Source organism: Cetorhinus maximus, chromosome 6 (genome assembly GCF_964194155.1).
Source record: "Cetorhinus maximus chromosome 6, sCetMax3.hap1.1, whole genome shotgun sequence".
Lineage (NCBI taxonomy): Eukaryota > Metazoa > Chordata > Chondrichthyes > Lamniformes > Cetorhinidae > Cetorhinus > Cetorhinus maximus.
In genome coordinates this window covers 156,297,189-156,319,420 of record NC_135884.1, presented here as the reverse complement: position 1 = coordinate 156,319,420, position 22,232 = coordinate 156,297,189, and the positions used below count along the sequence as shown (strand labels likewise).

The 22,232-nt window shown below is 46.2% G+C and overlaps 1 protein-coding gene across 1 annotated transcript in view; it reads left to right on the top strand.

Annotated features, from left to right (window-relative positions):
- The window catches only part of LOC144682320 (WD repeat-containing protein 88-like), a 73,706-nt gene that overhangs the window by 17,758 nt on the left and 33,716 nt on the right, over positions 1-22,232 (top strand). The window contains exons 7-9 of the mRNA XM_078544794.1: positions 2,348-2,529; positions 8,116-8,198; positions 16,313-16,381. Coding sequence (XP_078400920.1) covers positions 2,348-2,529; positions 8,116-8,198; positions 16,313-16,381 — 334 coding nt within the window. The remainder of the gene's footprint in view (positions 1-2,347; positions 2,530-8,115; positions 8,199-16,312; positions 16,382-22,232) is intronic.

Below are 22,232 nucleotides of genomic sequence, written 5' to 3'. Positions count from 1 at the left end.
ATACGTAATGACTTAGATGAGGGGAGTGGAGGCATGGGAGCTAAATTTGCAGATGACACAAAGATAGATAGGAAAGTATGTTGTGAAGAGGGCAGAAGGAGTTTGCAGATGGATATAGATAGGTTGAGTGAGTGGGCAAAAATCTGGCAGATGGAGTATAATATGCGAATGAGTGGGTTGTCTTATGAGGATAGGTTAGACAGACTGGGCTTGTTTCCACTGGAGTTTAAAAGAGTGACGGGTGACTTGATTGAAGTACATAAGATCCTGAACGGCCTTGACAAGGTGGACATGGAAAGGATGTTTCCACTTGTGGGTGAGTCCAGAACTAGGGGGCACTGTTTTAAAATTAGGGGTCAGCCTTATGGGATAAGAAGAATTTTTTTCTCAGAGGGTTGTACGACTTTGGATCTCTGCCTCAGAAGGCAGTGGAGGCGGGGTCATTGAATATTCTTAAGGCAGAGGTAGATAGATTCTTGTTAGGCAAGGGAATCAAAGTTATCACGGGTAGATGGGAATGTGGAATTCAAAAACCAACAGATCAGCCATGATCTTATTGAATGGTGGGGCAGGCTTGAGGGGCTGAGTGGCATACCCCTGCTCCTATTTCGTATATTCGTATGTTCGTAAAAAATGTATTTTTTCAGCAAGACTTGTGAAAGTGAGGAACTAAAAGAAATGGCTATTAGTAAAGAGGTAGTACTTGAAATGTTAACTAGATTGAAGTTTGATAAATCCCTTGGACCAGATGAACTTCATCCCAGAGTATAGCAGGAGATGACTATGGGGATAGTGGACGCATTGGTGGTTATCTTTCAAAATTCTATAGATTCTGGAAAGATCCCTGCAGACTGGAAAGTAGCAAATGTAAACCCCACTATTTAAGAAGGGAGGAAGAGGGAGAATGAAGAACTATAGACCTGTTAGTTTGATGTCAGTAGCAGGGAAAATGTTAGAATCTATTATAAAGGACGTGATAACTGGACATTTAGAAATGAATGACAAAATTGGGTAGAGTCAACATGGATTTATGAAAGGGAAATCATGCTTGACTTGGAGTTTTTTTGAGGATATTACATGCACTGTTGATAAAGGAGAACCCGTGGATGTGATGTATTTGGATTTTTAGAAGGCTTTTGATAAGGTCCCACACAGGAGGTTAGTAAATTAAATTAGAGCTCATGGGGTTGGGGGAAATATATTAATATGGATTGAGAATTAGTTAACAGACAGAAAGCAGACAGTAGGAATAAACAGATCATTATCAGGATGGCAGGCTGTTACTAGTGGGGTACCACAAGGATCAGTGCTAGGTCCACAGCTGTTCACAATAATTATAAATGATTTGGAGGTGGGGATCAATTGTAATTTAGCAAAATTTGCTGATGATACCAAACTGGGTGGGAACATAAGTTGTGAGGAGGATGAAAGGAGGCTTCAAGAGGAATTGGACAGGCTAAGTGAATAGGCTAGAACATAGCAGATTGAATATAGTGTGATTAAGTGTGAAGTGGTAGAAAAACAGAAAGGCAAAATATTTTTTAAATGGTGAGAGGTTGGGAAGTGTGGGTGTCCAAAGGGACCTGGGTGACCTTGTTCATGAGTCAGTAAAAGTTAGCATGCAGCTGCAGAAAGCAATTAGGAAGGCAAGTGGTTTGTTGGCCCTCATCGCGAGGGGATGTGAGTACAGGAGTAACCATGTCTTTCTGCAGCTGTATAGAGCCTTGGTGAGACCTCATCTGGGGTATTGTGTACAGTTCTGATCTCCTTACCTAAGGAGGGATATACTTGCCATAGAGGGAGTGCAACAGAGGTTCACCAGATTAATTCCTGGGATGGAGAGATTGTCTTATGAGGATAGATTGAGGAGACTGGGTCTGTATTCCCTAGGGTTTCAAAGAATGAGAGGTGATCTCATTGAAACTTACAAATTTCTTACAGGGTGTGACAGGGTGGATGTGGATGAGATGTTTCCCCCGGCTGGTGAGTCTAAAACCAGGGGACATAATCTCAAGGTAAGGGGCAGGCCATTTAAGACTGAGATGAGGAGGAATTTCTTCATTCAGAGGGTGGCGAATCTTTGCAATTCTTTACCCCAGAGGGCTGTGGAAGCTCAATCATTGAGAATGTTCAAGACAGAAGAAGAAGTCAGTAGATTTTTGGAGACTAATGACATCAAGGGATATGGAGATAGTGCGGGAAAGTGGCATTGAGGTAGACAATCAGCCATGACCTAATTGAATGCCAGAGCAGGCTTGATGGGCTGAATGGCCTACTCCTTTTCCTATTATTGTTACAACTATCAGGAAAAACTGAACAAGCTGGAATTTTTTTCTCTCCCTCCCAGACACAGCAACGTGGTGTCAGACTGCTGCTTCAGCCAGATGGGAAACGTACTCTGCACTGCCTCCTGGGACAAGACAATGCTGGTGTGGGATGTTACAGTGGGAGAATTCCGTTCCCGGGGCCCACGGAGTCTCACTGATGGTCACGAGGGTTGCATCAGTTCCTGTGCGTTGTCCAAGGATGGTGAGTTCTCACTGCAGCACCCACCTAAGTAAACGAGACAAGTAACAGGACTACAGCCCTCATGTCTGTGCTTTAAAGTCAATGTTAAAACAAGGGAATCCGCAATGAGTGACTGATAACAGGAGACCACAGTCTTGTCCGATCCTGCTCATATCGCATACATTGCTTCTGATAGGACTCACAGGGCAGGTGATCAGGAGCAGGAAACCTGGCTGATTTCCCCCGTCTCTACCCCAGGGATCATTGGAAAGTGACCAGGGGCAGAAGCCCTGGTTGATTTCTCCTCCCTAATAAGAACCTTCCAGCACTCCCTCAGTGCTGACCCCCTGACAGTGCGGCTCTCCCTCAGTGCTAGGTGTAGATGGTGTTCAAGTCTCTCAAATGGAATTTGACCTCACAATATCCCCATTCATGGGTGATCGTGGCAGCCACTGAGTCAAAGCTGCTGTTAATCACAGAGACTGTGGTGGGAAAATTAATCCCGGCTGGTCTTTTGTTTCAAGCTGGTTTATTTTCAAGACAACTCCTCAGTGCTACTGACTTCCAAGTAGCTTCCACATAGAGTTTTCCAGCTGTATCTTTTTATTCTGTTTGATTATCCCATCTACTGTACATCACTTGTTTAACCAGCAATTGTCTTAAACAAGGTAATTGCCATGCAGTGTGATTATTTATACATTGACAAATTCCCCTCCTTTCTTTTTAAATTAAAGCTTTGAAAAAATTAAAGAATATTCTTTTTGAAACAAACAGAAGGACTTCCACATCTATAGATCCCATATTTCCTTCAGTCTGATGGTTGGTGACTTGTGTTAACTCACTGTCTTTGCGATCTCTCTTCTCGCAGGCTAGGTCTATTCTTAACCTTTCTTCAGTGACACTTTGTTGCATGAACATCATCCCTATGAGACCAGTTATCAACGTAACATTCTATGGGCAAACCTTTTCCACATTGCCCCTTATATAATATTTCTGTCAGTATATTGGATAAGTAAAACCCCATATCTAATGCTTCTACTAAGCCCAGCGTTTCAGCAGCTAAGCTGCTTCACTACCCTTTTAATTAACTCGGCCTCCCAAGCCAGTGGGCAACATTTATCATTCTTTCCCACCAGGAATATGATGAACCCTGCTGTGCTAGAGTACCCCTCTGGAAGATTGGCATGTGAAGCATCACTAAAAATGACCAACCTCATATCTTCTGGATCACCCAAGGCTGGAAACTTGAGCACACATCTCTCAGAATATGATTTTTTTAGTGGTTTATTTGCTTTCAGAACTTGCTCAACTGTAGCATGTTTCATCATGGTACTCAGCTCCAACACATCATAACTAGCGTCAGGCCTAGTCTGAGTGCACAACCAGTCCAACTGCCCAATCAAACTTCTCAACAGTTCCGTTTCTTCCTTGGTAGCAGGATCCTCTTTTTGTGAGGATCTAACCCGATTTATTGGGATATGATTAACATTTTCTTGATAGGAGTGACATTGTTGATTCAATTTTAACTTGCTCTGCTTAATGTCTAAACCCAAGTATTTAAAGGCCCCTGAAGCCTGACTTCTGACCTGGAATTCCTTCTTTATCTTCTCGATTACCCATTGTTTAAATTCTACAGGTCCTCCCCCCCAGGAAATCATCAACATGCATGATAAAGATCCCAGCTAGTTTCTCCTTATGGTACCAGTAGAATATCGTGGGGGTCTGCCTTTTACTGAATGTAACCTGTTTTCAACAAGACAGACCTCACAGAAAAATACCAAACTCTTGATGCATCATAAACACACTTATTCAATTTCCATAGCTTTCCTTCTACATCCCCGGCTTCTTTGGATGGTTTCAAAAAAACTTCCCTTTGAAACTTCCTCCCCTGTAAAAACACAGCCTTTATATCAATCGATCCTATTCCCAGGAATAGGATGCCAAAATAGCTTTAAAAAAATCTTCACACTCACTAGGTGAGTCCACTCTGACATCCTGATCTCTTAGTTTCTCTTCAAAGCCTTGGGCTACTGATCTCACTTTGGCCTTATATGTGCTGTCTGGGAGTACCTTTTCTGTACAGATCCATCTGTGAGATAAAGCTGGCTGTTCTTTGTCAGGTATTTCAGAATATACCCCAAATTCCTTCCAACTCTGTTTGGCTTCCATTATCAGCTTATTTTCCAATTTATTAGTAGCTACTAGAATCTTTCGGTCATAAGGACTTCTACTTCTATTGAGATTCCTAGCTTGCTCTCTAGTGCTCGTTCTTGTTAAGCTACAGCCTCTATTCACATTCCTCTCTCGGACTGCTGCTATATGACCTTTTTCCCGTGTGAGCAGAACCCCATTCGCAAGTCCATGATTTTTTCCTAGGGTCACAGCCACTTTCTGATCCACTGTCAGAACTCACACTGCTCTTTCTGGGTTTCCACATCTTTACCTCGGTTTGCCAATCGATAGGTCTTGTCTCCTGTCCTTCATCCTGCACATTTAGCCAATGTTTGTATTTACCAATGGCCTTTCCTGCTCTCCCCGTGATGGTGGATCCCTCCACACACTGGTCCCTTCTGGCATGTATGTAACCTTTGTAACTTTGGGTAGTTGCCCTTTTGGATGAATAGTGTTATCCTGTACCTCAGTGTTACTTTGTTCATAGTCAGTCAACCCTGTATTTGCCGTCATCTGCTCCTCATAACTACTGTGTGCATGTGTGTGTGTGTCCTATGTCCTATTCAGAACCTGTAAATGTATAGTCAGTACCAATTAACCGTAAAGAATGTAGCCTAACAGTTTGATTACTGTGTTGCATTATTACTACTTTCCCATCATTCTCTATTACCTTGCCAGGTCCTTTCCACTCTTTCTGGCCTTCCCTTTTATAACATACCATGTCTCCTTATCTAAACTGTATTCTTGATGGTTTTATGCGGTGCTGTAGGGCTCGCCGAACTTTCTCCGAAACCTCAGCTTTAATGAAAGTTTTTCTGCCCACATGCAAAGCGTCCAGGTGAGCAGAAAAGGCGGTGCTAATGCTAGTCCGTTCTAGAGCAGGGGGAGCATCTGACAACACCAAAGGTAACTTTGGGTTTCCTCTGTACACCAACTGATACGGACTGAACCCCCCAACCATTTGCAGAGAGTTCTTTGCATGCACCGCCTATGCTAGCGCTGTTTGCAGTTTACGATCTGGTTGATCAGTCAATATTTTATGTAACATGTCACCTATTACCACATGGTTTCTTTCACAAAGACCATTACTAAATGGACTCAGGTACATTGTGCATAACTATGATGTTTAAATTTTCACACATCTTGAAATTCCTCATTGACTAATTCCCCACCGTTATCTGTGAGGAACTTGGTTCCTCCTATTCCAGGAATCCTGTTCCTACCCATTTCTCCATGACCTATGCTCCTTTTGTCTTTACTATGTATCACAGTGGATAGACTAAATCTGGTTGCCATATCTATGAAGTGTAGTAAAAAATAATCCCTATCCTTGTCCCAAACTTTTTAGTCCATTATCACTGCATCGTTAAACTCCCTGGTCAGTGGCAGCTCACAACAGGACACGGTGGTGACTTGCGATATTTAAGACAAATTTCACACTGAGCAGTGATTTGTTCAATAAGGTCATTGTATCCTTTATTGACAACTCCCACATCTCGAAGCAGAGTCTTCAGTTTCTGTGGCGCCGGATGTGCAAACTGTCTACGTAATTTCCAAATGATCTTTTTGTCCACCAAATTCTCATTCTCAGCAGTTAACTAAACTTCATGAACTTTTTGATGAGAAATCTTTGGCTTCCTTAGTGGTAAGCAGTGATGGCCTGTCTGAGTAAAATGGAGATCCACATTTTTTCCCCCAAACACGACCGCTCTATCATTCTTCATATCTATCATCATCTGAGCCTTCGTCATCGCAGATCGACTCAACAATAGTGGTATCTCACTAGAAATCACATCAGTACTGGTAAACAGATTGATCCCTGTTAACTCACAAGGGAGGGCCACCCGCTTAGAGGATGTTAATGTATTGTCATCTTAGAACCTGAAGCAGGTAGAGCTTTCATACTTCTTGACCTTCCGCTGGTCTGCCTCATCGAGAGACTCCAGATAGCAGTCAAGCCAGTCCATGCCACACACTGTAGAAGTGCAACCACTGTCCAGAACTGCACAGTTGAAGGAATCTACCATCAAGATACTTATCACCAGATTCAAACTCTGTGATCAATACAATTCCATCATGGCAGTCACCATCATCATTTACAATTTCAGGTGAATCCGTCTCTTGGGTCACTTCAGAACCAAGATTCCTTCGCTGTGGGCAGTTCATTGCGTAATGATACTGGGAATCACACTGAAAACACCGATTAACCATTCCCCATTCATTTTTTGGGTTTAAACACCTACAGTCACCATCCCAGACACGCTTTTTGTCCTGACTCTCAAATTGGCTCAGGTTATGACCATTTTCAGACCTCTTGTCATTAACCCCATCTTTGTATTGGAATCTTCGTCTAATATTTGGTTGACCACGAAATTCGGTCACCATTGAATCCTCTATCCTTTGTTTTACAGCACAGTTGTTCACATTTGCTAAAAATGTGGCAGGGAATGACTGTTTCCCCAGAAATCTTTTTGAGGGCAGCAGCCATTTGATCCAGGAGAGATTCTTTCCCTCGGAATTGAACCCCTGATAGTACTAAAAGACTATCAACATGGGAAATGCGAGTACAGTCCAGTAATTTAAATGCCAAAACCGATTCTAGAAGTTCAAGTTCAAATCTCTGGAGTCTCCTGTACCATTTATCAAAATCCATGATATGTTCTTCCATGGACTGATCATCTGGTTTCCTAAACCTATCAAAGATCATCCAAGCTTCATACGCTTCTAATAACTCATCCTTTTTGTAAAACTATCCAAAAATTGTAACAGAAGGTTTAATCCCTCTTCATGATCCAAATCATCCACTTTCCACTCTGAAAATACCTTACTCCTTATCTTGCTTTTGGCTGGTAATGATAACACCAAAGCCATACCTCGCTTCTTCCGGGGAATAGCAGTAACCCAGGTCCACATTTCAACTTCAGTTTTCCATTGCTGATAGGGTTGGTAGAAGCTTGCGATTTTACACCATCCTTCCGCCAGTCCATAACTTAAATTGTCAGCAACTGTGCACTTCAGTTCCCTCAGAGGAGAGAGACGGAAAGCTTCATATACAGCAACCAATCAGCAAAGCTTAAAATTCATCCTCTGCTACCATGTTAATTACAATAAGCAGTTGTGGTGGAAGAATTAATCCAGGCTGGTCTTTTGGCTCAAACTGGTCTATTTTCAATACAGCTCCTCAGTGCTACTGACTTCCAAATAGCTTCCATACAAAGTGTTCCAGCTGTATCTTTTTATTCTATTTAGATGGGATAATCAATGCACATCACCTGCTTCAGTATCAATTGTCCTTAACAAGGTAATTGCCATACAGTGCGACTATTTATACATTGACAGCTGCCACTTTGTTGCACTGTTTTATCGCACCCTGTTCCTGTTATTCAGTCCAGATGAGGATGTTGCCCTGACTGTCTCGCTCTTATTATCCTACAGCAACTCTGATTATAGCCGGGTCTTACGACCAAACCATATCTATCTGGGACACAGCTGAACTTTACAGGAAACTGGTTTTAAAGGTTTGTTAAGCTTCACATTGCAGTAAAAGCTTTGGAATATAACCCATCCTGGCCTGGGTAGCAGGGGTGGGAAGTGGGGGAGTGAGGATTGGGGAGGGTGTGTTGGCAGGATTGTGTTGGTAGGGAAAGATTTGTGAAGTTGTTGGTGGGGTCTGTGTGGGAAGGGAATTGGGGGAGTGGGAAATCAGAGAGGGGTGTTGGAGGACTCCTGGGGGAGGGGACACTATCCCATGTCTTCTAATCCACACTGACCGCTTGGATCAATATGAATTGATTTACAGAGGACAAGGAACTGGAGCAGTTTGGGAGGCACTGGGCAAAAAGGTCAGTGAGAAGAACCATGAGAAGAAAAGTCATAGAGTTCGATGCCTCAGGAAAAATGTGAAGACAAGGATTGAAGAAACAGAACCAGGAGTCTTGGTTAACTCAACATGAAGTACATATAATTTACAGCACAGCTTGCAGGTTTATGCTCCACATGAGCCTCCTCCCACCCCTGTACATCTCCATGTATTCTTATATCCTCCTATTCCTTTCTCCCTCACGTGTTTGTATAACTCCTCCTTAAATGCATTGAACCATCTGAGGCTCTTCCCAATTCTCCATGGGCAGAATTTTCCCATTGGTGTGCGGGGGGCAGGACCCACACGCTGGCGCGTAAAATGACGCACGGTGATGTCAGGCGAGCGTCCCGATGTCACCACGCGCCATCACGATATTTCGTTGGGTGGGTGCACGATGATCTCCGATGCGCACCTGCCATTAATTAACAGGCCGCTTAAGGCCCTTGAGGTGCCAATTGATGGCGATTTTTCGGTGTCTGTGCGACCTTCGGGTCAGCGCATGGGCGCAATGGGCAGGCGGGTAGGACACATCTGTATAAACCTCATTCACGGGTGGGATAAGAGGGCTCAGTGGGGTCGCTAGTGTGTTCTGTCAAATATTGATGTTTCAAAGTTACTGATACTTGCCTGTGTGATCTGCAATACTTCAAAACACACACCAGCTGCTTGGACTGGACTTTTAACCATCAGGTCAGCACCCTGCATTGAAGAATCCTTTTTGGGCCTGCTGGTTTCAGGAAGCCTTCCCTTAGCCTGGGAATGGAAGTTGAACTCTCCAATGGAGGCACCTCCTCCGAGGGGGGAGGAGGCCAGGAGTACACATTCGGCCTCCAGGGGAGCCACCTTTGGGAGGAGTGCCGCAGGCACAATGGGTGCAGGGCCAAGAGGTTGTCCAAGGCGGAAGGGGCTGCAGAAGACGCCACTACCCTGCTGCCAGGGTTTACGGGCGGCGAAGCAGCTACCTCAATATGTCTGAGGTGCAGTGCTGATGGAGGCTCCGACTGTCAATGGAGACAGTCAACTATATCTGTCAGATGATTGGGCCTGAGATATCCACTAACTGTGTGGGTGGACACCCCATGCCAGTGGCTCTGAAGGTCACAGCTGTCCTCAACTCCTATGCCTCTGGCTCCTTCCAGGGCTCGGTGGGTGATCTTTGTGGTGTCTCCCACTCTGCTGTCCACACTTGTGTCAAGCAGGTTATAGACGCTCTGTTCAGGTGTGCATTGACCTCCATCCACTTCTGTTGGGACCAGGCAAGTCAGGCAAAGTGAGCCCATTGCTGGCTTCCCCCGTGTCCAGGGTGCTATAGGCTGTACACATGTGGCCATCAAGGTGCCAGCAGGTGAGCCCAGTGCCTTTGTCAACAGGAAGGGCTTCCACTCCATGAACGTGCAGATAGTGTGTGATCACAGGATGCTGATTCTACAAGTCAGTGCAAGGTACCCAGGCAGCTCCCACAATGCCTACATTCTCAGACACTCCCAGGTGATGGGGCTCTTCAGTGCTCCAGCCCGGCTGGATGCCTGGCTGCTGGGTGACAAGGGCTATCCCCTCAGAAGGTGGCTCATGATGTCTCTCCGCCATCCAAGAACAACAGCTGAGGAGCGGTACAATAGGAGCCACGGCACCACAAGGGCTGTGGTGGAGAGAACCATCGGTCTTCTCAAAATGCCTGGACTGCTCAGGGGGCGCACTCCAGTACCCCTCCAGATCGTGTGTCGGTGATAGTGGTTACACGCTGCACTCTCCACAATCTTGCGCTGGAAAGGGGGGATGCAGCGGACGATGAAGACATCGACGCAGTGTCTGCGGCTGCACACGATGAGTCCAGCAGTGAATCCGAGGATGAGCACGCACAGGGGAATGCTGAGGGTTTAAACGCTGACCTGGGCAGACTCCAGGGAGGCAGGGACACCCGGGAGGCTTTAATCCAATGAACCTTCGGCTAGCACACCACAGATGGACCTCCAGGACAAGCCTGGTCTGCAGGCTCCATACAAAATCTGTCTGGATAGGAACATTAATTTAGGGCCTTGTTAATAAAGCTGAATGTCCCACAAATCACTCTTAACATTACTGGAAACCATCCACCTGCAGAAAAAAAGAGGCACCCTCAGCCATGGTCACAATTTAATATTATAACCAAAGGAAATAAAGAAAACAAAATGACAAAGGTATTAAACATCACACCAACTCATAAAGACCTCATCTTGGGCCAACACAAAAGCACCATTGATAACCCATGGTGTGCCTGAGGTGCCTTATGTTTACGTTTCTGGGTGCTATGTCTAGGTGCTGCCCCCTCGCTGGGAGTGGTATCTGAGACAGCTGCTGACTCTGCTGTCCTGTTGGCCTTGATGACCTTGGCGGCCGTCCTCTGGCCCGTGGAGCCTGTGCTGGCCCCGCCTGGGAGGGAGCTGCCAGTGCCACAGCTGGCACCTCCCCAGTCATCGCAGCCTCACCGGATGAAGCGGTCACTGGGAGAGGGGCGGAGGAGCTGCCGCCCTCATCCGGAGCGACCTGAGAGGAGCCCGCAGAGATGACAGGCAGCTGCTGCGCTGACGTGAGGTTGCTTCGGACCTCCCTGCTCACCGTGGATGGATGGGCACCGAGCTAGGAAACTTGGTGCCCACACCATCTCCCACACTGGCACTGACCAGCTGAGGTCAATGCCGATGTGAGGGCTTGCTGGTCCGAGCGCATCCCCAGGAAGCCATGATTGGTCTCCTGGAGGAGCATCTCCATGAGAGTTGCCACTCTCTCCATGGAGGACGCGTGGCTCTTTGCCATAAGGCTTATAGCCTTATGGTCTGCGTAGGCTTCTCCACCACGGACACCATGCCAAGCATAGCCTCATGCAGATGATACAAAGATAGGTGGAGGGACAGGTAGTATTGAGGAGGCGGGGAGGCTGCAGAAGGATTTGGACAGGTTAGGAGAATGGGCAAAGAAGTGGCAGATGGAGTACAACGTGGGGAAGTGTGAGGTCATGCACTTTGTCAGGAAGAATAGAGGCATAGACTATTTTCTAAATGGGGAGAGAATTCAGAAATCTGGAGTGCAAAGGGACTTAGGAGTCCTAGTCCAGGATTCTCTTAAGGTTAACTTGCAGGTTGAGTCGGTAGTTAGGAAGGCAAATGCAATGTTGGCATTTATTTCAAGAGGACTAGAATATAAAAGCAGGGATGTGTTGCTGGGGCTTTATAAGGCTCTGGTCAGACCACATTTAGAATATTGTGAGCAATTTTGGGCCCCGTATCTCAGGAAGGATGTTCTGGCCCTGGAGAGGGTCCAGAGGAGGTTGACGAGAACGATCCCAGGAATGAAAGGCTTAACATATGAGGAACGTTTGAGGACTCTGGGTCTATACTCGATGGAGTTTAGAAGGATGAGGGGGGATCTGATTGAAACTTACAGAATACTGAAAGGCCTGGATAGAGTGGACGTGGGGAAGATGTTTTCATTAGTAGGAGAGACTAGGACCCGAGGGCACAGCCTCAGAGTAAAGGGAAGACCTTTTAGAACAGAGATGAGGAGAAACTTCTTTAGCCAGAGAGTGGTGAATCTATGGAATTCATTGCCACAGAAGGCTGTGGAGGCCAGGTCATTGAGTGTATTTAAGACCAAGATAGATAGGTTCTTGATTGGTAAGGGGATCAAAGGTTACGAGGAGAAGGCGGGAGAATGGGGTTGAGAAACTTATCAGCCATGATTGAATGGCGGAGCAGACTTGATGGGCCGAATGGCCTAATTTCTGCTCCTATGCCTTATGGTCTTATGGTCTTATCTCCACCCACACACCCAGCTGCATTTCCTGCATTTACTGCATTGCAAATGACTCCAGAGGTACATCATCAGGCACCGACTGAGCATGTGCCTGGTCCCCTGCAGTCCTCCAACTGCTGACGGCATGGGCACTCTCTGTCTCTGCCAGTTCCTCCAGTGACTGTAAAGTGCCCTCATTACTGTGCCCCGGGGCACTAGCCGATGTTCTAATTCCCACCGAGGTGCTAGTATCTGCGCTGGTGCCTGCCTGGCAGAGATGGTGTGACGCTGGTGAGACTTCAGGCCCCTCAGGTGTGAGAGGGGGGGCCTCTGCTGCTCCTCCTCCCGGCCCTGCTCCGCTGATGCTGAAAGGAAGAACAAGGACATTGGATCAGTTAACGTGGAGACAATGTCAATGTGCATCCCTGTCCCCCGGATCATTATGCACTCATCCTTCCATAAGCAATGATCAAGCCATATTGCAAACTTCAATGACTGAACATTCAGAACAATGGTGACCTCACTGCTGGGCAAACATACCTGCCCGTGGCACCCCAGCCTCACCGACACCGGTGGACCTGGACACATGGCGCCTCTCCAGATCCAGGGCCTCCTGTTTGAAGCGCCTGAGAATCGCTAACTGTGCCTGGCCGCCGCCAGTCCTCACCCGCTCGGGGGCATTATGTGCAGCCTTCTCCTGAAAAGGAGAGAAGAGCATTGATTAATGCAAATTGAACATGGAGTCTCTTTGCGGACGGCCCACCCCAACCAGAGTGGGACATTGCAGGGCTCCAGTGTCTCCTCACCCTGCTGCTGCCGAACCCTCACACAAAGATGCTGGGCCTGTCTCCCCACCCACCCCCACCTTGGCCAAATGCTGCCTACATCACATTAGGCACCACATGGTCTATCCTTCCATAACAAGGAGGCACAAGCACGTGGAGCGCAGAGGGCAGCAGATCGACCAGTGCCAACGGCACCTTGAAGCTCCCCTCCCAGCATCTCATCACCCTGACTTTGACATGTCCTGGAGTTCCAGCCCTGTGCCCGGGTGCAGCTCCTCCAGGTTGCCCCCAAAACAGTCATGTGGGTCTCAGTGTACCACATGCTGCGGGGGCAGAACCCATCTCTTCACCACCCTCTCAGGCTGACCTCAGCATGGGCAATATCTGCTGGCCCACCCAGTGAAGGACACATGGCGTCAATGATTCAATGCAGTCACTACACTCAGACTTGTGGGGGGTGGGGGTGGGGGTGGGGGTGGGTGGTGCGGGCAGCTGGGGGGAAAGCCTACCTGCTGGGTTAAGTGACCAATGCCAACATGGTATTCACCCTTCCTGAGCGCAACAGGTCATTGAAATGCTTGCAACACTGGATCCAGGTGCGCTGCATCACGTCACGGGAGCTCACCACCTCCGCCACCTCCTCCCAGGCACGTTTGGTCATGTAGGGGGGGCTTCCTCCTCCCATCCTGGGGTATGTGGACCTCCTGGCGTGCTGTCACCTCCTCGAGCAGGGCAGCAAGGCAATCATGGAAAGAACGAGGGGCACAGTGCCCCCCTGCCCTACCCTCCTGCCCGGCCTGCTCACCAGCAGCGCCCTGGGGAGACCTTCCACTGGCCACCATTCACAGCCTGTGAAAGGCTGCAGGAGCCTTTTAAAACAGGCCGCCCGGGTCTCCATTGGACCCGGCAGTCATTGCAGTCCTGCTGCTGCCTGCCCACTCCCGCTGTCCTCGGGAGCCGCGATTCACGCTGGGTGGGCAGTAATTGGCCCTCCCGTGTAAAATGGCCGCACAGACCCGATCAGGACCCGCGGGTGGGGATTGGGTCTGCTCCTGCACAGCCTGCCTGACAGGCAGAAAACTCTGCCCCTGGTCTGTGTTTTGGGAAAAGACTGGGCTTGTTGTCTTTGAAGCAACAACAATTTTTTTTTATTCCTTCATGGGGTGTGGGCATCACTGGCAAGGCCAGTATTTATTACCCATCCCTAATTTCCCTTTGAGAAGATGGTGGTGAGCCGCCTTCTTAAACAACTGCAGTCCATGTGGTAACAACAACATCATCTTGTCTTTATATAGTGTCTTTAACATAATAAAACATGGGTGTATCAAACAAAATTTGACACCTTGTGTTCAAATCCCTCCAAGGCCTCATCCCCTCCCTATCTCTTTAATCTCCTCCAGCCTGACAACAATCAGATATCTGTGCTCCACTAATTCTGGCTTTTTGTGCAACCACTTTGGTGGATGCCCTTCAGTTGTCTGGACTCCAAACACTGGAATAAAAGCAAAATACTGCGGACGCTGGAAATCTGAAATAAAAACATCCTGGGGAGTTACCATTGACCAGAAACTGAACTGGACTAGCCATATAAAAACTGTGGCTACAAGAGCAGGTCAGAGGCTGGGAATCATGTGGCGAGTTACTCACCTCCTGACTCCCCAAAGCCTGTCCACAATCTACAAGGCACAAGTCAGAAGTGTGATGGAATACTCCCCACTTATCTGGATGAGTGCAGCTCCCACAACACTCAAGAAGCTTGACACCATCCAGGACAAAGCCCACTTAATTAGCACCCCATCTACAAACATTCGTTCCCTCTACACTGACGCACAGTAGCAGCAGTGTGTGTACCACCTACAAGATGCACTGCAGGAATTCACCAAGGCTCCTTAAACAGCACCTTCCAAACCTACAGCCACCACCACCTAGAAGGACAAGGGCAGCAGATAGATGGGAACACCACCACCTGGAAGTTCCCCTCCAAGTCACTCACCATCCTGGCTTGAAAATATATCGCCGTTCCTTCACTGTCGCTGGGTAAAATCCTGGAACTCCCTCCCGGACAGACATGGGTGTACCTACACCACATGGACTGCAGCGGTTCAAGAAGGCAGCTCACCACCACCTTCTCAAGGGCAACTAGGGATGGGCAATAAATGCTGGCCCAGCCAGCGAAGCTCACATCCCGTGAATGAATAATAAAAAAAATGCTGGTAAAACTCAGCAGGTCTAGTGGCAGCTGTGGAGAGAGAAACAGATTTAATGTTTTGAGTCTAGTGACTCTGAAGAAGGTCATACGGACTTGAAATGTTAAATCTGTTTCTCCTTCCACAGACGCCGCCAGACCAGCTGAGTTTTTCCAGCATTTCCTGTTTTTACTCCAAACTCTGGAATTCCCTCCCCAAACTGCTCTACTTCTCTCTCCTCCTTTAAGGCACTCTTTAAAACTTACCTCTTTGACCAAGTTTTTGGTCACCTGTCCTAATATCCCTTTAAGTCGCTCCATGTCAGGTAAGTGCAGTCCCACCCAGTTGGATGACAGTGGAGAGTTGTTGGAGGAGGATGGTGTGATCAACCATGTCAAAGGCTGCAGACAATTCAAGAAGTACGAGGAGGGAAAGTTTACCTTTGTCACAGTCACATAGGATATGATTGGTAACTTTGATAAGAGCTGTTTCAATACTTTGGCAAGAGATGGAAGCCTGATTAGAGGTAATTACCACAAAAGTAATTGACAAAAGAACCAAAGAAGAATTTACATAGTGAGTTGTTGTGATCTGGAATGTGCTGCCAGAAAGGGCAGAGAGAGCAGATTCAAAAGGGAATGAGGTATAAGATAGTCTCTAATTAATCCAATAGGGAATCAGGAGAGACGTCTTTATCCAGTGGGGAGAATGTGGAACTTGCTGCCACAGGGAGTGGTTGAGGTGAATAGTACAGATGTATTGAAGGGGAAGCTGAGTAAACACGAGGGCTTGAGGAATAGGTGAATATGCTGATGAGGTGTGATGAAATAAGGGGTGAGAAGAGCATAAACACCAGTGTGGACCAGTTGGGCGGAATGGCCTGTTTCTGTGCTGCAAAGCGCTAGAGAGGAGGCATCTGAGTGGAGTTCTTCTGGAAGGATATGAAACAGGAACACTGGAATAATTTGGTCTGAATCTGCTGCTATTTACCCAGATTTCTCCTCGCTCACTCTCTGTCTCCATCTCGACAGGATCACAAGGACTGGGTAATGGATGTTGCAATCTCCTCAAATAACAAGTGGATTCTCTCTGCCTGTAAGGTAGTGACTTTATTTGTGATAGTTTATAATATTTTCATCTACCATCTATAAGACTCACCAAGGCTCCTTTAACAGCACATTCAAAACCTGTGACCTCTACAACATAAATAACAGCAACTTATAATATATAGTGCCTTTAATAAAATGTCCCTGGGCCCACTTCACAGGAGCATTATAAAACAACGTATGATATGGAGCCACATAAACATAGGACCAGGAGTAGGCCATTCAGTCCCCCGAGCCTGTTCCACTGTTCAATTAGATTATGGCTGATCATCTACCTCAATGCCACTTTCCCACACTATCGCCATATCTCTTGACGTGGCAAGTGATATGTTGGCCTTCATTGTGAGAGGACTTGAGTACAGGAGCAGGGATGTCTTACTGCAGCTGTACAGGGCCTTGGTGAGACCACACCTGGCGTATTGCGTGCAGTTTTGGTCTCCTTACCTAAGAAAGGATATACTTGCCATAGAGGGAGTGCAGCAAAGGTTCACCAGACTGATTCCTGGGATGGCAGGATTGTTGTATGAGGAGAGATTGGGCCGACTAGGCCTGTGTTCACTGGAGTTTAGAAGAACAAGAGGGGATCTCATTGAAATGTATAAAATTCTGACCGGGTTGGACAGACTGGATGCAGGGATGTACCTACACCAGATGGACTTTTTTATTTTATTCTTTCACAGGATGTGGGTGTCGCTGGCTAGGCCAGCATTTATTGCCCATCCCTAATTGCCCTTGAGAAGGTGATGGTGAGCTGTCTTCTTGAATCGCTGCAGTCCATGTGGTGGTGTAGGTACACCCACAGTGCTGTTAGGGAGGGAGTTCCAGGATCTTGTTTGATGCTTTCTTTAACTTTTTCAGTTAACCACGAATGGTGGATCTGCCATTTTTGGAACTGGAATTTTTCTTTCTCGTTGGAACGTATCTATTCTGAGTATTCTGAAATATGACTGCCACTGCATCTCTATTGACCTATCCCTTAACCTTATTTGCCAGTTCATTTTAGCTAGTTCTGCTTTCATGACCTCATAAATACCCTTATTTAAGTTTAAAATCCTAGGCTTGGAACACTCCTCTCCCTCAAACTGAATGTAAAATTCAATCATATTATGATTGCCACTACTTAGTATACCTTCAATATGAAATCATTAATTAATCCTCTCATTGCACAATACCAGGTCCAGTGTAGCCTGTTCTCTGGTTGGCTCCAGAATGTGTTGTTTGAAGAAACTATCCCTAGAACATTGTATGAAATCCTTCTCTATGTTACCTTTGCCAATCTGATTTATCCAATCTATATGTGGATTAAAATCCCCCATGATTATCGCTGTACCTTTCTGACAAGCTCCCATTATTTCTTCCTTTATAATCTGCCCTACCATGTGGTTACCGTTAGGAGGCCTGTACACCACTCCCACTAGTGACGTCTTGCCTTTATCATTTCTTATCTCTACCCAAACCGTTTCTGCATCCTGGTTTCTTGAACTTAGGTCATCCCTCTCTAATGTGCTAATACCATCATTAATTAACGGAGTCACCATTCCACCTTTTCCTAGCTTCCTGTCCTTCCTAAATGTTATGTACCCTTCATTATTCAGGCCCGAATCTATGTCGTCCTGTAGCCATGTCTCAGTAATGGCTGTTGGACCGTACTTATTTAATTCTATTTGTGCTCTCAGTTCATCTGGTTTTGTGTCAAATGCTACGTGCATGCAGATACAGAGCTTTTAGTTTTGTCCTTTTATTAGTTTTGTAACCTAAAGCGTTACCTGCTAATGTACTCTTAGCTTTGTACTCTTTCTTTTTATTCAGTCATGGGATGTGGGCTTCGCTGGCTGGGCCAGCATTTATCGCCCATCCTAATTGCCCTTGTGTTGAGCTGTCTTCCTGAACCGCTGCAGTCCATGTGGTGTAGGTACACCAAAGTGCTGTTAGGGACGGAGTTCCAGGATTTTGACCCAGTGACAGTGAAGGAACGGCGATATATTTTCAAGCCAGGATGGTGAGTGACTTGGAGGGGAACTTCCAGGTGGTGGTGTTCCCATCTATCTGCTGCCCTTTTCCTTCTACATGGCAGTGGCCATGGGTTTGGAAGGTGCTGTCTAAGGAGCCTTGGTGAATTCCTGCAGTGCATCTTGTAGATGGTACACACTGCTGCTACTGTGTGTTGGGGGTGGAGGGAGTGAATGTTTGTGGATGTGGTGCCAGTCAAGCGGGCTGCCTTGTTCTGGACAATGTCAAGCTCCTTGAGTGTTATGGGAGTTGCACTCATCCAGGCAAATGGCAGGTATTCCATCACACTCCTGACTTGTGCCTTGTAGATGGTGGACAGGCTTTGGGGAGTCAGGAGGTGAGTTACTCGTCGCAGGATTCCTAGCCTCTGACCTGCTGTTGTAGTCACAGTATTTATATGGCTGGTCCAGTTCAGTTTCTGGTCAATGGTAATCCCCAGGATGTTGATTTTTGGGGATTCAGTGATGGTAATGCCTTTGAACGTAAGGGGGCAATGATTGGGTTCTCTCTTGTTGGAGATGGTCATTTCCTGACACTTGTGTGGCATGAATGTTACTTGCCACTTGTCATCCCAAGCCTGGATATTGTCCAGGTCTTGCTGCATTTGGACATGGACTGCTTCAGTATCTGAGGAGTCGAGAAAGGTGCTGAACATTGTACAATCATCAGTAAACATCTGTATCCTTTCCTGTCACGCTCTGTTTATCATTTCCCACATTAATACCTGTCTCTCTTGCCTTGTCTCTAAGCTTTGATTTACCACATCTTCCCAAATTTGATCCCTTGCCCCAATGTTCAGCTTAAAACCCTCTCTAATTCCCACTATACATGGCTCGCTAGAACACTGGTCCCAGCACGGTTCAGGTGTAAACCGTCCCAGTGGTACAGCCCCCACTTTTCCCAGTACTGGTGCCAGTGCCCCACGAACTGGAACCCACTTCTCCCACACCAGTCTTTGAGAAACACATTCCTCTCTCTAATCTTATTTGTTGCCAATATCCTATGTCAATTTGCACATGGTTCAGGTAATAATCCAGAGATTACTACCTTTGGGGTTCTGCTTCTTAATTTGGTACCTAGCTCCTCATACTGACTATGCAGAACCTCTTCCCTAATTCTACCAATGTCATTGGTATCTACATGGACCACAGTGACTGGATCCTCCCCCTCCCACTGCAAGTTCCTCTCCAGCCCTGAGCAGGTATCCTGAACCCTGGCACTGGGCAGGTAACATAGCCGCCTGGACTCTCACTCTTTGCCACAGAGAACGGCGTCAATCCCCCTCACTATACGGTCCCCTACCACCGCTACATTCCTTTTTGCTCCCCCCCATTTGAATGGCTTCCTGTACCACAGTCGGTCAACTCATCTATCCTGCAGCCCTCACTTTCACCCAAACCAGCTGAAAGAACCTCAAACCTGTCAGAATAAAGCAAAGGCTGAGGCTCCTACCCTCTGGGTCCCCTTACCTGCCTCACTCGCAATCACATCCTCCTGTCCCTGACCACTGACCATGTCCTAAGTGGTGTGACTGCCTTCTGGTACAAAGTATCCGGGTAACTTTCCTCCTCTCTGGATCACACTGGATCCAGGAGCTCCCAAATGATGCAGCTATGACACATTGCCTGTCCTGCCACCCTTAATGTGTCTTTATTAACCACTTAAATTATTTTATGCAATTAATTATTTTCCTTTTTTTGTATATTTTATTAACTTAACCACCAGTATATGTTCTTTTTAAACCTTAGGAATAGAATAGACTTTAACCACTTACCAGATACTCACCAAACATCTAGCTTCTATCCCTGTAGCAGTGCAAGAACCCATTCCTATAGGCTGAAATAGAAAAGGCAAAAGCAAAGGAGCACCTGCTTCCCATAAAACCATAAAGTGCAGGAGTAGAAGTAGGCCATTCGGCTCATCAAGCCTGCTCTGCCATTCAATGAGATCATGACTGGTCTGATAATCCTCAACTCCACTTTCCTGCCTGTTCCCCATAACCCCCCTTAATGAGGTGTCAGCTGTGGCTCAGTTCATAGCACCCTCGCCTTTGAATCAGAGGGTTGTGGGTTCATGTCCCACTCCCGGAAAACCAAGAACTGTGATTGTACTCAAAGAGTTGCAATCTGTGACTGTTAATAATTTGAAAGAGTATAACCCTTACTGATTAAAAATCTGTCTATCACAGCCTTAAATATTGTTAACGACCCAGCCTCTATAGCCCTCTGCAGTAAAGAATTCCACGAATTCACTACCCTCAGGGAAGAAATTCCTCCTCATCTCTGTCTTAAATGGGCGACACCTTACTCTGAGATTATGCCCTTTGGTCCTAGACTCTCCCACAAGGGGAAACAACCTCTCAGCATCTACCCTGTCAAGCCCCCTAAGAATCTTATATGTTTCAGTAAGGTCACCGCTCATTTTTCTAAACTCCAATGAGTACAGGTCCAACCTACTCAACCTCTTCTCTTAAGAAAATCCCTCCATTCCCGGCATCAACCTAGTGAACCTTCTCTGGACTGCCTCCAATGCCAGTGTATCTTTCCTATTTTATCTATCTTATAAGGGGACCAAAACTGTTCACAGTATTCTAGATGTTGTCTATCTAGTACCTTGTATAGTTTTAGCAAGACTTCCCTATTTTTATACTCCATTACCTTTGAAATAAAACATTATGTTTCCCTTACCTATTACCTGCTGAACTTGTATGTTAGCTTTTTGAGATTCATACACAAGGACTCCCAAATCCCTCTGTGCTGCAGCTTTCTGCAGTCTTTCTCCATTTAAGTAATATTCAGCTCCTCTATTCTTGTCAAAATGCATAACCTCACATTTTCCTACATTATATTCCATTTGCCAAGTTTTTACCCACTCACTTAACCTGTCTATATCCCTCTGTAGACTCTTTGTGCCAAACTCACCACTTGCCTTCCCACATATTTTTATGTCATCTGCAAATTTAGCGATAGTACATTCACTTTCCTCATTCAAGTCATGAATATATATTGTAAATAATTGTAGTCCCAGCACTGATCCCTGTGGCACTCCACTGGTTACAGGTTACCTGAAAATGCCACTCTTATCCCAACTCTGTCTTCTATTAGTTAGCCAATCCTCTATCCATGCTAATATACTACTCCCAACACCATGAGCTCTTATCTTATTAAGTAGCCTTATGTGTGGTGCCTTATTGAACATCTTTTGGAAATCCAAATACATTACATCTACTGGTTCCCCTTCATCTATCCTGCTTGTTACCGCCTCAAAGAATTCTAATAAATTTGTCAGGCATGATTTCCCCTTCATGAAGCCATGCTGACTCTGCTTGATTAGATTATGCGTTTCTAAATGCTCTGCTATTACATCCTTGATAATAGACTCTAACATTTTCCCAATGACGGATGTTAAGCTAACTGGCCTATAGTTACCTGTTTTTTGCCTCCCTCCCTTTTTGAATAAGGGTGCTACATTGGCAGTTTTCCAATTCTTTGGGACTTTTCCAGAATCTAAGGATTCTTGGAAGATTACTACCAGTACATGCACTATCTCTGTAGCTACTTCCTTTAATATGCTGGAACGCAACCCATCAGGTGCAGGGGACTTTTCGGCCTTTAGCCCCATTAGTTTCCCTAGTACTTTTTCTCTAGTGATAGTTATTGTATTTATTTCCTCCCCCACTTTTGCCCCTCGATTGTTTAGTATTTTTGGAATGCTATTAGTGTCTTCTACCGTGAAGACTTAAGCAAAGTATTTATTCAACTCCTCTGCCATTTCCTAGTTCCCCATTATTATTTCCCCAGCCTCATTCTCTAAGTGGCCTATGTTCACTTTGACC